The 16224-nt window shown below is 37.6% G+C and overlaps 1 protein-coding gene across 6 annotated transcripts in view; it reads left to right on the top strand.

Annotated features, from left to right (window-relative positions):
* RNF180 (ring finger protein 180) overlaps positions 1-16224 on the top strand; it is a 75212-nt gene that overhangs the window by 45285 nt on the left and 13703 nt on the right. For all 6 annotated transcript variants that reach the window (XM_075447309.1, XM_075447308.1, XM_075447307.1 and 3 more), the window contains exons 5-6: positions 1557-1782; positions 6633-6758. In XM_075447309.1, coding sequence (XP_075303424.1) covers positions 1557-1782; positions 6633-6758 — 352 coding nt within the window. The remainder of the gene's footprint in view (positions 1-1556; positions 1783-6632; positions 6759-16224) is intronic.

The raw sequence follows: 16224 nt of genomic DNA, 5'->3' as shown, positions 1-16224 counted from the left end.
GGCTGCTTGTCAGTACAGCCTAGTCGCCTCTGCAGTAAGTTTCACCACACATTGAAGTTTTCTGGGCCCATCTCAAGTCTGGCACGGAGGAGATCAAGCTGGAGTAATAAGTGCTGAGGTAAGTGCTGCAGGAGCCACACAGTTATTGATGCTTAAGGTTGCACAAGAGTGTACATTTGAACACAGTGCTAAACCCAAACTGTCGCCGTGCATTTGTGTCACAACCGGCCAGGATTTATAAGCCCTCTTGGCACTTGGTATTCTGGAAAGTGTGATGTGAAGGCTGAGCCAGACTGGCAGGACGAGTGCTTATCCAGAACTGATAAATTCTGGATAAATCCTTCTGCTCTGTATTTTTAAATGCATTCCACACTACCCATCTTGTTAGTGCTTATACATTATTTGTAGTATTTAGTATGCCAAGTACAAGAGGACTGGCTATAATGAGAGACAACAGAAATCCAAACCAGTAAGCCATGCATGTAATTGTCTCTGAAACAGATCTAGATACTCCCACCTCTACAGCAGGCACAAAAGAACAATTGTCGTTAATATTTGATATACCAGTATCAGGCAGTGGTTGTCTGCCATGGCCTACGAGTGTCAAAAGTGTCCTGTGTAATATACAGCTAGTAGGTATGCAAATTAGATGCAAATCTAGCATCTGCTTTAGCAGAGTTGTATGTGTCTTGGATATTGGGCTATGTTGGGTTCTGTTAGCTGTGAAACAGAGAGGATAGATTGAGGAGCTATAGCAAAGTCAATGTATCTTGTATGGCTTCCACAGGGATTGAAAAAAAAAACTTTTTAAGCCAAAAACCTTGGATGCCATTAGTATAAGATCGTCAGATTACATGGAAAGGTTTAGTCATCTTACAAGAGCAAAGCAGGAACCTGGTAATGTACACAACTTATTACACTCTTATGGTAGGTACATCATTTGGGAAGTCCAGCTGTGTCTCCCTACAAATACATCAATCCAAGGAAATTCAGAGCGTATGTGCTAGCAAGACCAAGCAGTTACCAAAGACGTTAGGGGTTCCTAGACTGTCTACTCCAAAGCTGTAGATTCTGCATTGTAGTAATAAAATTGTGACTTTTTTCAAACTGTGGGCCATTATTGTTGCTGAAGCATGCCCTTCACAAATTACCTCTCAAAGGCAGAAAAATCCACAGGTTATTTTGTTTTGCTGTTCTTGGCAAAGTAACAGGTATTTTGGTAATAAAGTTGCAGATAGTTAAAATTTGTTTTAAAAGAGGAAATCTGGTCATAGTACAGTTTTACTCGGCCTTTTTGGTTTTGTTATATCCTTCTTCTACTGTCTCATATGATGTTTGTTCTCCTTTCCCACAGAGTGCTTGTTGTGACATTTGTGTCTTATCAGTATGTTTCATCATCTTGCTAAAAGTAACTTGTATTAAAAATTAAGAATATCACCAGTGTGTACCAACTTCTTAAGCGTTATTTAAAGTCACCTTCTTGCTGATTGGTTTATCCAAAATAGTTACGAGCTGAGCTGTGAAAAGATATTTTCTTCTTCTTTTTCTTCTTGCAGACTGCGAATGATAACCTGCATACAGATGATGAGCATGAACTCAGAGGAGATAAAGAAAGCTATCTCTGTGCAGTGTGCCTGGATGTTTATTTCAATCCTTACATGTGCTATCCATGCCACCACATCTTTTGTGAACCTTGCTTAAGGATGCTTGCCAAAGACAATCCAGCCCACACTCCATGTCCACTGTGTCGCACTACAATTGCCAGAGTCTTTTTCCAAACAGGTATGAAAATGAAAGCTTTTACAATTCAGAAAAATATTTGTAGCTTTCCTTCCTGTATTTCTGGCTAGAATAAATATGTAGTTAACTGTGTAGTAAAACCGTGCTCACCAAATGTAGTCATAAAAAGAAGAAAGAGAGAAAGAGAGAAAGAGACAAAGACAGGGAGACAGTGAGACAGGGAGACGGGAGACAACAGGGAGATGACAGGGAGGAGGGGAGGAGGGAGGGAAGGAAGGAGGGAAGGAAGGAAGGAAGGAAGGAAGGAAGGAAGGAAGGAAGGAAGGAAGGAAGGAAGGAAGGAAGGAAGGAAGGAAGGAAGGAAGGAACCACATCCAAAATGCATGCAGAACAAAATTTGGTGGTGTTAATCCACTGTGAGGTTTTCTTTACATTTAACTCTTCCTAGAACTATTCCACGCAGGCTTTCTTCAGTAATGAGGTTTTGATACTTTACATTTCTTTGGTTTCTGCTTCCCAAGTAATCACAAATTCCAAACATTATAAACATTTTCCCAAAATATACTACCATAAAAGCGTTTTTAAAATTTCGAGCTTAATGATACACACAAAAAGAAATCTCTTATTTTGGTTTTATGGCTTTAATTTAGCTACAAGTGAAAATAAAGGCTGGCAGAACTATATAATCCCCCTAGCTAATCTGATTTTTAAATTCTCCCTTCCTGGCCTCTTAGACCCTCATCTCTAGTGTTCCTGACTTTTAGCACTAGGAAAACATGGTGTGTAAGGGGTGTTTGATGTCAGAACAGGTACAGGGATAGAAGAGGGTAAGCAGTGCTGCAGATGAGATACCTGGAACAGCAGGAGTCAGTCTTTTATGCCTGGAGCTTAAAAAGGTAAATTCAATCACCATGGATAAAATTGCACTATGATATATGGTCCTAGGCCGATTACAGCAGTTAAAACTGTGCATAGACAGGTTACAAAGTAATGGAAATGACTCAGCTATGCAGGAGTGTTTGTTTATTTTTGCAAGCTGTAGAGATCTTGCAGCGATCCCCTTTAAACTGGGAGAGTGCTGCAATGATGACAGGTTGGGGATGCAGATTAAAGTGTGATTTCACATTGATCAGCAGAGCTGCCCAGCTTCTATTTCTGGTTGTGCACCAGTCCTCTGCATAGGTACAACCTTGTATAATTTGGTGGCAGACCAGTTCAAGGAACTGACTGGGCTAAATAAGAACTCATTTGGGTGGGAAGGAGGTATTTTTTAGACAAACTAATTGCTGCAGGATCGTTCACTGAGGAGCTGCTGGTGGCCAGGGATAGGGACTGACTATGTCAGCACTGTGGCAGAGAAAATGTGTGGAAAGCTGCAGCCTGAGCACTCCTGGCACCCTGCCTGGCTGGTGTATAGAGGTTTCAAGCTGTTCTCATTTCACTTGCTTAGTGTTTGATGCTCCTTTGGATTTGATGTACAGATCAAGTGTGTTTCACCAATAGAGAATTACTTCTAGTGTTTTTAGGGCTATTTAAATTTTTAGAAAGCTATTTAACAGATTTGTTGCAGTAAAATACTTTTGGGGGAGCATAAAGAAAGAAGATAAATGCTTGGCAAAATGTATTTGCAAAACTCTTCAACACATTTAAAGTACTGTCATTTAAGTGAAATATTACCAGGAGTAATATTTGTACTTATTGAGTATACAACGTGTATGAATACCTGACAGGAGGGTAAGAAGAAGAGGGAGCCAGACTTTTCTCAGTGGTGCCTGCTGACAGTGGGCACAAATTGAAACACATGAAATGCCATCTGAACACAAGAAATCACTTTAGTCCTGTGAGGGTGGTCAAACAAGTTGCCCAGAGAGGCTTTGGTGTCTCCGTCTGTGGAGACAATCAAAACCCAACCAGACATGCTCCTGGGCAACCTGCTTTAGCTGACCCTGCTTGCACAGTGGGGTGGACTAGTTGATCTCAAGACATCCCTTCCAACCTAACCCATTCTGTGGAAATATTGAAAAGGTATGTAGTTTTTTTGAGGAAAAGGATTTTTGTGGCTAAAATGTAAATACAGTGTCATAAATATGTAAATAGAGTCTACTGTAAATAGAGAGCCATAACAGTACATGAGATGTGTTTAGTACGAACAGCTTCAGATGAGAGAAATCCGTATGGCCTTACAGCAGCTATTTGTATGTTGCTATTCAGTATATAGCAATATATGCTTGACTTAGCAAGATATTTGAAAATAGACACACTACATTTACTTTGTCTTATTATACATACATCAAGAAAAATATTTTGTAGTTTCCGAGTGCATAACACATTAGGCAGCTTTTAAGTCAGCCAAGAAATATTGATGATGATATCATATTTGTAACGAAATTAGTAAAATGAACACATTAAGGAAGATGGATGGTGCTAGACCAGTGTAAAGGGTAATAAATATTTTTTTTTTTACTCAGGACATTTATTAAGCCTTTTAAAAGTTATGCTAAAGTCACTGCTGCTGTAGATTTGTGCAGCCAGTGAATAAACGTTGCAAGCGTTCTTTGCATATTTCTCTCTTGCTACAGCCATGATGTCTTATTTCCCTCAGTAATTTATTCTGGATACTTTCTGCAGCTTTACTTTTGTATAACTGCAGTTTATTTGAGAGGGATATCTCAAAAAGGAAGCATTTAAAGATATATTCAGAAGTTCACTTTTTAGCTTGTACAGTTTTGCAAGCTGAACGTAACTGTGACAGGAGGATGCATGTAACGTCAAAAAAATGATGAAGACTAAAAGGTCAATTATCCACCAATGACAAAGCGAATGAGTGTTTAACCCAGAGCTACAAAGCCAGATGTGACCCACGAGGATACTTCAGGCCTGTAGCCCTGATTAAATAAGTCTTTTCCATCAGTTCCTTTGAAAGTGAGTTCCAGTCTGGATATGTTGTTCTGGTGGTGTCCACCATGCATTCCCATCTTTTTTGAAGGCTTTCTTAAAAGCCTTTCTCCCATCAGGGTAAACTCACATCTGGTCAGATGGTAGGGTGCCCAGGATACACCTAAGACAACAGCTTTTGCTCTGATTGCAGCAACCCACTGCAAGTAACTCTGTCTTCTAAATGTCTCTTCTGTCAGGGGCAGGGGTGAGCCAGGGATTGGCTTGTGTACTTCCATTCTACAAAGTTTCATTTGTGTAAAGTGTTTCCAAGAAGGGGCAGATCAGGCACTTGTGCAATAAATCCACCACTTTGCAGAAACGCAGATTTCAGTGTCGTGGTTGTGCACGGGAGGTCCAGGCACGCAGCAGGGAAAGGGTCACATCACATACATACAGAAAGGCAGATGGCCTGGCCAACCTGAAAGGATCTTTCGTTTAAACCATAACCAAGCAACCTGCTAAAAGCCAGTAAGAGTTGTCACCACTGCCTTTTCTGAAAAACAGAAATTAAATGCCTCACCAGAGGCTTCAGTGTTTAAATTTGGACAATAAAATTGAAAGAAATTGAGTTGATTTTTACGGCCTGTGGAAGGAAACCAAAATATTCTCTGTTGGTGCTGTGAGGGGCAAGCAGAGTCTGATCAGAGGCTATTTCTCTGAATCCGAATAGTACTTAATCCAAAGATGTTCAGTAGCATATAAAACTCTTACATAAAAATAAAAAAACGCTAGTGAAAAGTACACAGTTTGTTCCTTTTATATTTAGGAGAGCAAATAGCCTCTTTCTCTTCGCTGACAGAGGTTTATGCGTGCAGTAGTGATGTTCTCACATAATGAGATGGAAGGATTTAGAGATTTCTGTACTCTGCATGTGTTGTGTAGCCTCACTCTACCTGCATTCTGACACGGTGAAATACAGAGAATTTTTAGAGTGACACCAGCATACTTTTTTAGCTTCCAATCCACTAATGCCTTCCTCTTATGTAGAAAAAGCTAGTGCTCACAAACAACTTAGCTTTATCAAATTTGCCAGAGAAAATGATTTGATCCTTCATAAAATATTGATTATTGAGAAAGTATGCACAGTTGCAATGAACCAGGTAAAGTAATAATACATAAGCTTGTTCAAAGACCTGTGGAGGGCCTTTTCTTTCTTTTAAGAATGATGGTAGCGGCGGCTATTACTAGCATTTATCTGGAGCCATGGTTGTTTGAAGGGTCTAAAAGGGGAGTTTTGAAGTTTTCCCTGTTAATTACTAGCTTTGCAACTCTGTTTTCAGCACATCACTTTTCTTCTGTGGTAAGAAAATATGGTTATTTTTAAATTGCCTTCCATTGTTGTTTTGCCATGTACAGGTTAGTTTGGACAGTTTTGAGTTGCAGTCCATGTAGGTATTTCCCGAAACTGTATCCTGAGAAGCTGGTGGTTTCCTGAGATTAGTAAATTATGTCAACTCTTGCAATGTGTCATTAATCATCCTGCAAATGTGTTCTTAATTCCTATTAATCTGCAACATTTAAAAAAATCTCCAAAAGAATTTTCAGACTCTTCCCCTCTCTTTATATTACTGACTATTATATTAAATGAAAACCAATATGAACTGAGAGTTAATACCACAGTCAGTTTGGTAGATGTCATTTTCATTCATAGAGGTCATCATTGTTTTGTCAGTTAAAGAGCCTGATTTATTATGTACTTCATTTTGGTAGAATTTGTCGTCGTCTTTCCTAAAGGCGTTTTTTAGAGGAACACAGTCAAAACAGCATGTTTAAGACTTGTATTTGCTATATCTGGAAATGCTTGGGTTTATGTGATTTTAAAACAATTTAGGAGATGTTATAATCAGAGGATTACACAGTAGATAGGACATTTTTATTTTGTAGTGTAGACCTATGCAAATTATTGCTATATTTGCAGTGTTGATGTATACATTCTTTCTCATTAATTATTGTAGAACTGAACAACTCTACCAAATCTTTTTTCCCTATGGAATATTTGAAGTTGAAAGAAAATTTTCAAAAATCAAATTCTGCAAAATGGCCCCTACCAAGCTGCAAGAAAGCCTTCAGAGTTTTTGAAGGTAAGTTTTTTTAATTTTTCCCTAAACTTCACACAGTCTTGAGTATAATAGTTGAAAACAAGTGTCTAGCTAATACATGCCATAGTAAATCAGATATGGGTGATTATTAAAGTAGAGCGGAGTTAAATTCTCTTGGATGAGACACAAACAGTGCTCTGACTATAAAGATAAACCGCAAATTGTAAGAAGACAAGTTCTGTGAGTACCGTTTTATTTATTCTGAAATCTTTAACATTGTGCACATTATTAGGAGAATTGTATATAGTGTCCTGTTTGGAAAAATTTGTGTCTGCATAGTGGAATAACTAAAATTACTCTGGGAAAAAAGTTGCTGGTTCTGAGTGTGGTAAATAAAAACCGATCAAAAAAAAAAAATCAGGATCAGTCTTTTATGAAAGAAGTTATATAAAAAAGTTGGAGTAATATCATATGTATTATTCTGTGTTGCTTGGTTTATACATGTGAAATGGGAGTAAAGGGTGTGCATGTGTTAGCTTTTTATATGAAGAAAGCTTAGTCCTCTTGTTGCTACTTCCACACTTAAACATTTTCGTGGTTATTAACTGGTTGTTAACTGAAAAACATTTAAGTTAGACCACTGAAATGTGGGATTCAGTGTTTATGCATGTTTCCTTGTTTTCAGTCTAATGGCCTTCTTCACCAGGCTCATCTTAATTACACAGTTACCTTCTGTAGTGCTGGATCTTTCCAGCAGATATATTTTTCCTGTTTGTAAGAACAATACAGATTGCTTCTAAAAGTATGTGGAAGAAATAAAACAGGACATCTTTTTTATATTCCTTTTGTGAGTCAACCCAGGCCTTTCTGCAGGTCGAATTTGATAAATTCTGGTCCTCCACTTATAAAACTGTGTCACACAAGGTCACAATTTGGTACTGAAAGTAACCATAAATGCTTCTCTCTATAGAAGATGAGGAGACTTTAGAAGTTTGGGGACTGGTAGATCATCTTTGATATTACTCAGAGGGGAAGCTGTTTGCAGGAAAAACAAAGTATTTGTTTTCTCCAACAGCAGTTAATGTAGCATGGATGTTGGTGCCAAGCTTACTGGTTTATTGTAATGCATTACTTTATGTATGTGACATAATTCATATATATTCCGTAGTGTCATACGAATTATGTCATTCACAAATAGGAAAAGCTACCATGCTGAGCTTTGTACAAAACATAAATAATTAAAAATAAAAGGAAGATCTGGAGAGGTCATACAACTTCCTGCGTACAGTACTGTGCTACCTGAAAACTGAGTGTGTCATTCCACAAAGGTAATTCAGAATGCTGGATTTACATGTCTCCAAAGGATAGCCTGAAAGTCCCACACTAAGTGGGAACACAATTAGATCTAGTTACAAGGAAACCCAGACCACATAGCTGTCTGAAACTTTGTCTTTGCTGTCTTAAATACAAGTGTTGCTGCCGTGTCTCTTTCTTCTGACTTTATCGAAATAAAAGCTGCTGCAGTGTTTGTGTCAGTTCAAAACACAAGTGTATACTATTTTCTTCCTGGACTGCTTTTTTGGGCTTACATCCAGATTGTGCTTGACAGCTGTAAAGATCGATATTTGGTTTTCTTAACTTTGCTGATGTTCCCTACCTCAGGAGGCTCTCAGGGACTTTACGGGCATAGAAGTCTGAGCATGCTGGCAGCAAAAGACTTCTAACACAGTAATAGATGCCCTTCGCAACCACAAGCCCTAATATCACTGAGAGTGGTAGGGGAAAAGAGACTACTTGGATTAATTTTTGTTTAATTAGGATGGTAACAGCCTACTAAGATCTTAGAGCTGCAGAAGGCAAAATACAAAGAATGGGAAGAAAAAGAGAGTGGATACATGAGTAGAGTGACTGGAGTGAAAAGGGATACCATTACAGTGCTTAGAAAGAAATGAAAACATATAGTTTTGAGTGAGAGAATAACTGCCTTTTTATAAAACAGTACTCCATTGTCAAAGAAGAAATTCTGTGTCCCTGTTAGAAATGCATATGGTCTTTTGTCTAGTTCATATCCAGCAGGTTCAGTGGTCACTGAGAATCCAACAGCTCTTTTTAAACTTTGCATGATTCCAGTTTTCCATATGACAAAACCTCTTCCACAAGATCGTTTCAATACTCCAGGCATAAAAATGGTAAACTTTGAATAGTAAACTGCTCATTAGAGATGCTAGACCTGATAAAATCAGACCTCAGAATTAGATTGGGATGCAAGGGGGGAAAGATGGCTGTTGAGAAGCCTAGATTACACAAAAAATTCAACAGTTAGAACAATTTAGACTTTCTGAACATTGTAGGACTGCTAGGTAAAATCAAGTGTCTTTTCTTTTGCCTTACATTTTTTCTTGAACTGATTCACTGAGCCAAACAGATTTTGTAATCAATATGTGAGTCTTCTTTCATATGAGAATTTCCACGAGGAGAGTAAAATTATCTTCTAACTAAAAAAAACCCCTGAACATCTGTAGCTTTTGAGTTTTTATACAAGAAGTAAGAAACCTCAGCACTGAAGCAGTTTTGTGCTTTGAAGCTGATGAAAATTGGTTCAGAGTAGTTTGTCCTTGTACTGCATTGTGGGTTTTTTCCAATTGAAATCATTATCAGAATTCCGATTTGTTTCATAAACTTTACATATGGTATTGCTTTGCATATGGTGTGCTTCATTTGGTCAAGGATAGGTTAATGATAAAATGGAAATGCTATTCAAGAATGAAAGCCAATCTACTTTTACCAGTCCGATTTTTAATATATGTGAAAGTTAACAAGCTAATTTTAAATATTCTACTAAAATGTCTTCTGTTTATCAGATAAACAAAAATATTACATTAGCTATTGTTTTGAGTATTGATAGCTTTTGAAAAATATAATTGCACAGTGAAAAGAACATCTCAGATAACAGTTTCCTTAAAAAGATTTTAAAATAGATAAATAGTGTATTTTGAATAGAATAGTTAATAGCAAATATGCTCGATTGGATCCTGTTATCATCAATTTATAGTTTAATAACATCAGAAGTGTAGCCTTTGCATGCCACTAAATTGGAGTTACATTCTATAAACACTGTACAGTCACAGAAAGTTCACAAACTAAGGGTAAGTCTCCAAAAGTAATTTGATACCAGAAGTGTGGACTAAAAGAAGTGAGAAGGATCATTTAAACTGAAAATATGATACTTAATTTGACAGTGACTTTGGTATAGTCAAGTGCAAGAATTAAAAAAACAGACTGAGACAGTTAGTGCACTGGGCCTAAAAAGATTACTTCAAAAGCTGTTGCATAAATCTGAGACAGAACTACATTGAAGAGACCAGAAATACAAGATAGTGATGGTAACATTGTAAAAAGGTGCTGGCTGTCTGCGTGTAGAGAAAGACTGTACGTATCCCTGAAGACAGGTACATAGCTAGGTGTTCAGAATTAGAGAGGGGGTTATGAAACCTATGAGTGACAGTTGTTGGTGACTATTTCAACATGTAATTATTCTTAGGCTAATAGGAAATTCCCTCCAACTGTTTTTATGCTAATGTTTTTATTTAAAATATTATTATTAAATTGAAAGTGGGAAAGCCTATTTAGAAATAGAGCAATTCTTTTTATCTCCTTTTTTTTAAATGCCTAATCTAGATGACATTCCCTCAGCGTTGCATACAATGAAATCTGTGCTTGTTCTTTATTGATGTCATCAGTTTAGTGACTTAATAAAAAGCTATTAACTTCTGCATCAGTCAAGGATTGCGAGATGCAATGTTTTCAATGCCTGCTAATACCAGTGGCAATTCCCACCACCTCAGTAGGTCACATCTACCTTGTCTTTTTATGTAATTATTCTCTAGAGAAAAGGGTGTGCAATTTCCTATGTATTTTAAAAACGAAGAAATGTTATGAAAGCTTTTAGTGATACCTATTGATACATTTTTGTATCTCTCTGTCTTTAACATTTGGGCATAACACTTCAAAATCTCCTTTCTTGATTTGAGATTCTTGTTATCATGACTTCAGTTAGACAGACAATAAAGGAAGAATGTTAACAACTGTGAATATTTGCATCTATAAAATTATCTCAGCTAGGTTTTAAGTGCATACTTCTCTGTTTAGAAAGAAGAAAAAAGTGATACTGGTTTTCAGGTTTCTGATGCTGTGATCTACTGAGAAGAGAAACAAGATAGACGTTACTGAAAATAGAAGGTGCAACACTGGTTTTATCTGTAAACAGTAATGCTGGAGTATAAGCAGTGTCTCAGAATAACCCTTACATCCTTCCTTACTGTACTTTTTTCTTTCATCTAGTGTCCTTACTTCCTCATGTCTTTCTTTTAAGTTGCTTGTTCCCTTGTCATACTACTCATCATACTACTCAAGACTGCAGTTGTGGGACCATGCAATGCTTCTTCACCAGAAAGCTTTGCTTTTTTAGCCAGGATCCATCACATTCTTCAGTATAGCTTGTGGAATCACAAAAAGCTAATTTGCACATAGGCATTTCTCACAAGATGCATTTACAGTCTGCAGTCTTCACAGTAAGTGATTTTCCTACCTCAAGGAAGCACACATTACTGGGAAGTGTTGTCTTTGAGCATCTGTTGTGGCTATAGCACACCAAGACAGAAAGTACAGAATCCAAGCACTGCTGGTTGAGTGTGTCTTAGATCAGCTGCACTGAACTTTGTCATTTTGCTGATTTGTCAGCAGTCACTGACATTTGCACCATTTTCCTTCCCCACAAGTCCTTTCAACTCCAGCAGGTCACTGGTAAGAAACACAAGACTGATTTCTTGATTCCAAGGTCCCTCTTGGGTCCCACGGAGCAGCTGTGCTCTGACTAGCCTTCAAGCCTTCACTTGTGCACCTCACCAAGCAGAAGTGAATCTGAAAGAAAAACAAAATAAAATGGAAGGGGAACTTTAAGGTACAAAGGTCAGTGCCACAGAGATGTCTTAAGCTTCAGCCCTGTTAGCACTGCCGCTTTCTGTCCCTGCTGTTTTGCCAACAGTGTTAGTACAATGCATTGTGTATCAGTAGCTTTATCTTTTAAGCTGTTTTGCAGAGGCTGTTCTTTAGAGACTTCTTCAGAGCTGCAGTCCCATTGCAAAATATATTTCGTAGCCTTTTTGCAGTCCTGGAGACTGCATCCTGAGCTAGCCTGTGTAGGAGAGTGATATAACTCTCAGAAATTATGGCTGCTCAGTCATCTCTATTGGTTCATTGGTGCATTGAAGAGAATCAAATTCTAGCTAATCTGTATGTGTCATCAGGATTGCTTGCTTCCATTTAACTGTGATATTAGAAGACTGCTGTACCAGCAATATTGATAGCTATAATTATGCAACACCAAGGATTGTGATAGAATGACCATGGCCAGAAAGCATACTGTAGCTTTTCCCTGTATATTTCTTGGCACGTCCCTAAATGGATGTTGGATTGGTGTCTTTAGTTCTGCTTAGGCAACCAAGTGTTCATACTGGCTGGTAAGACAAATGAAGAACATTTTAGACCTCTTACGCAGCCATGGTCCCACAGCTGTACCAGAGGGACCCAAATGAACTTGTAGTGGTATTAGGAGTATTCTGCTTTTCACCCTGCATCTTAGAAATTCCAAAAGTCTTTTAAGAAGGTTCTTTTCTGAAGATACTTGAAAAAACATAGCAGTGTTATGGATAAGAGGGAAAGTCCTCTCATCTGTTAATAGCTGGTTAAAAGATATCAAACAAAGTGATTAATTTTTCTCACTGGAGGGACATTAGCAGTCTGGTCCTGGATGGGTATATGGTACAGTTTGTACTATCCAGTACAGTTTGTACTATATTTGTTGCTAGAGATGGAGGTGATAACATTTGCTTACAGTACTGAAATATTCAGCATAATAAAAATGAAAGCCAAGTGCAAGCAGTAGCAGAAGACTGTCAGAGTACTGAGTGATCTTCAGCAATGTTTACATTGTGTTCTTTCATCCCAAAAGGAGGTAGTAAACTGGAATGGTGCGGAGAAGATAAATAAGAATGTCAGTTTTAAATTACTTCCTGATGAGGAATATGTAAAGAGACTAGAATGCTTCAGCCAGAACAAGAGATGATTAAAGAGGGAGGATGATAGAAGTAATTAAAATCATGAGAGGCATGGCAGAAGTGAATGGGCTGCTGTTATGCACAGTCTCATAATAAAAGAACTAGAGGACATTAAATAAAGTTATCATTACCCCAGAGCACGGGTTCAAACAATGACAGATTTTTGGAAGAAAAATGGAGTGAAGTGTATTAAAGTCAAAGATACCACATTTGCCTGCAGAGATCCTTGAGCTGCAAGTCCCTGGGAGCTGAGAGAGAATACCAGCAAAGTATTGCAATATGCTTGCCCTGTTCTTATGTTCTTTCCTCACCATTCACCAATTCCTGATTGTTTGACCTTGTCAGAGAAAGAATGATAGGGTAGGAAGTCCTTTAGTCTACTCTTAGTGTGCCTGTTCTACCCTACAATTTGATGACCATGGTGTCTTCCATTACAATTTTAACGTAGGCATTGTAAAAGGATTTTATGTATTTATCAAAGAAGATTATATAAGTATTTATTTGCCCTATAAAGATAATTGAGAGCAATACATAATCCTGGTTAAACCACTCTAGGTAAACTTTGAATTACTAGCTTGTTGACATGATAGTCTTTCATCACAGAATCTGTTTAAAGTATAAAATATGTCTTGGTCTGATTTTTCTTATGTTTTGTGTAAGATTCTGCTGAGACTAGTTGAGATTATGACCAATCTCTGTGAACATTCGGAAGGAAATATGCCTTCTGTCTTCATCACTGTCAGGAATTAGCAAGTACTAATTCCATGCATTTTAGTGGAAGTGGGGAATGATTCTTGCCAGCTATGCCAAATACAATGACAAAAAGAGAGATCATGGCCACTGAGCAATTAGCAGTAAAATTGGTTGTATTCCTAAATAGCTGTGAACTAATTATGTTTTGTAAAGGTCATGTCAGATATACTTCCCCAGCGCACTCCCCCGATCCACTTAGCGCTGAAATGCACTGCGTAGGAGAGCGGTTTGTACTGGACTAGCCCCGAAAAAGTCTCGACTCTGCTTGTGTAAACACATCTTACCTTGAAAGTTAAGTTTGCCTGGTGTTCAGTCCTTAGGTTCGATGTCTCATAGAAATCCCATTTACTGTAAGAATAACAAAGAATTTTTGGCTGAGGACAGATTGTAGAGGTATCAGTTGGCTTCATCACTATCAAGGAGTTAACAGAGAGGAAAGTAGGACAAACAAGTACATGGTTTCTGCCCGTGATTTCCATTTCATACATCTGTACCAAGGGCACAGATAGATCCACGCCATTGCAAAATTTGGACAATAACACGAGATCAGTTTTATCGTAGAGCACTTATTGGTTAGAAAACTGCTAAGATTTCTGCAGGAATGTGGTGCTTGCATAGTGTAATCATAAAAAGTGAGGCAACATTTTTTGGGCAAGGCAGAGTTTTGGAGACCTTTAAAAGTGAAAGCAAAAGCTGAAATTTGAATTTGATGAGGGGCAAGAGAAGAAGTATGAAAGCACTCAAGGTGATGTGTGAGAACAATGAGCAAGAAAACATGACTGCATTTTTATTAGATCAGAGCCAGATTAAGCATACCTTCTCAAAGAAGCAAGAAATGAGCAAACAGCAGAGTGAAGTCGTGAGACTTTTGTGAATGTCTTAGCTGAGATGATGGAATGTTCTTGCCCATCATCTTAGAGATGAAGATGGGTGTTTGAAATGGCACCAGAAAAAGTCACAGATAACCACCATTACACATTTAATGACGGATTAAAGGAAGGATTTTTTTAACAGTTCATAAACATATGTTTTTAATTTTAAATATCTTCTTCTTGATAACATTTTAACTAACTTTTCATTGTGAAAATTTATTTTTAGTTTTCTGTTGAATATATGTGAACGCTTTTCAGACAGCTCTTTCCTTAAAACCTTGGTCAGCTTCCTAAAAACTGGTTAAGTTCAGAAAAAACTATGCCAGCTTTTTCAGAATACGGTCTTGTGCTGTGTGTTTTTCATTCTCTGGAGGAACTAATATTTATTTTGTTTGCTTAGATGGGAAATAGGATTTTCTGGGGTTGACATTAGATAAAGCTGAATATGAATTTGTTCAAAGACAATGGCATGGCTCCAAGGTAGGTCATTCACCAGTTTCCCTGGAGGAATTAAGGGAAGCACGTTGCCAGACAGCAAGATTTATAAATAAACTAAATGCTTTGTGTAGATATACACAGTCTTGTCTTACAGAGGGATGTGGCGAGGCCCTGTCATGCCTATCTTGTGTATTCCCTGTGTCCTTTGCTGTTGGACTGAGCCTGTCTTCAGACAAGTAGAGCCAATTCATGAATTTATTTTTAAGAAATTATTTGCATTACTGTTATCTGACAGTGTTCCACTAAAATCGGCTTCAAAAATTAAAGCCTTAAGCACTGAAAGGCTTGTGGACAGCAGTGTATAACAAAACTGCAAAGTGGTTGTTAAGTGATCTTTAGTATTTAATCAATATTATTATGTTTAACAAAATATAGCAATCATGCAAGTCATGAAATAAGCATCTAAAAAGAATCGAACAGTGTGCCAGGCATGCTAGAGACAAGCATCGGTATGAGAAACTTTTAAATGCTATTTTAAACTTATTCAGTCATCTTGAGCTATTATATTAAGCTTACATATAAACATCAATAGATTTTGCCTCCACATATTTTGTACCATAACAGTCCAACCAAATGGAGCCTGAAGCCATGTAAGTAGTTGGAGAGGAGTTGTAGGGAAGCATGGAGCTAGAGGGAGGTGATGCCATTACAGCAATATAATAGAGTGAAGGCATTTATGATAATAATTTAGCAAGAGTTGCTGATAGCTGAAATATAGTATTTCATGAGCTGGGGAGATGACAAATATAAAGAAAACAAAAAATTGCCACAGGAGTTTTAGAAATGTTCAGTGATAAAAAGTAAGAACAACAGAAGAGGTTGTAAGTGATAAACAGGGTTCAAGACCATGATGAGTAAGAGATTTAGTACAGAGACAGTGGAATAGAAATGGAAAATAGATAAAAATCAATAAGAAAATTCATAGAGTCAGAATATTCTGAATACTTCTTAAAATTCACTTTTCATATTGATTATTGGTGCAGATACCACCGAAAGTTAAATACTTCAGGTTGCTCTTTGAGATTCCCTAGTTTTCATTGTCTCCACTGTCATGACAAGGAGAGAGGTTGTCCACAAGTTAAATTCACTGTTAAAATACAGTTTATCTACATGCAAATCTGAACAAAAGCATTTAGAAATCCCCATCTTAAAGGCAAATGTATGAAAATTACTGTAATTAGAGAATCATAGAGTGAATCATACAATGGTTTGGGTTTAAAGGGACCTTAAAGATCATCTCGTTCCAACTGCCTGGCATGGGCAGGGACA

The sequence above is a fragment of the Opisthocomus hoazin genome, chromosome Z, assembly GCF_030867145.1.
Source record: "Opisthocomus hoazin isolate bOpiHoa1 chromosome Z, bOpiHoa1.hap1, whole genome shotgun sequence".
In the NCBI taxonomy this organism is placed as follows: Eukaryota; Metazoa; Chordata; class Aves; order Opisthocomiformes; family Opisthocomidae; genus Opisthocomus; species Opisthocomus hoazin.
The sequence above is the reverse complement of the archived record's forward strand: the minus strand, read 5'-3'. Positions and strand labels throughout refer to the sequence as shown.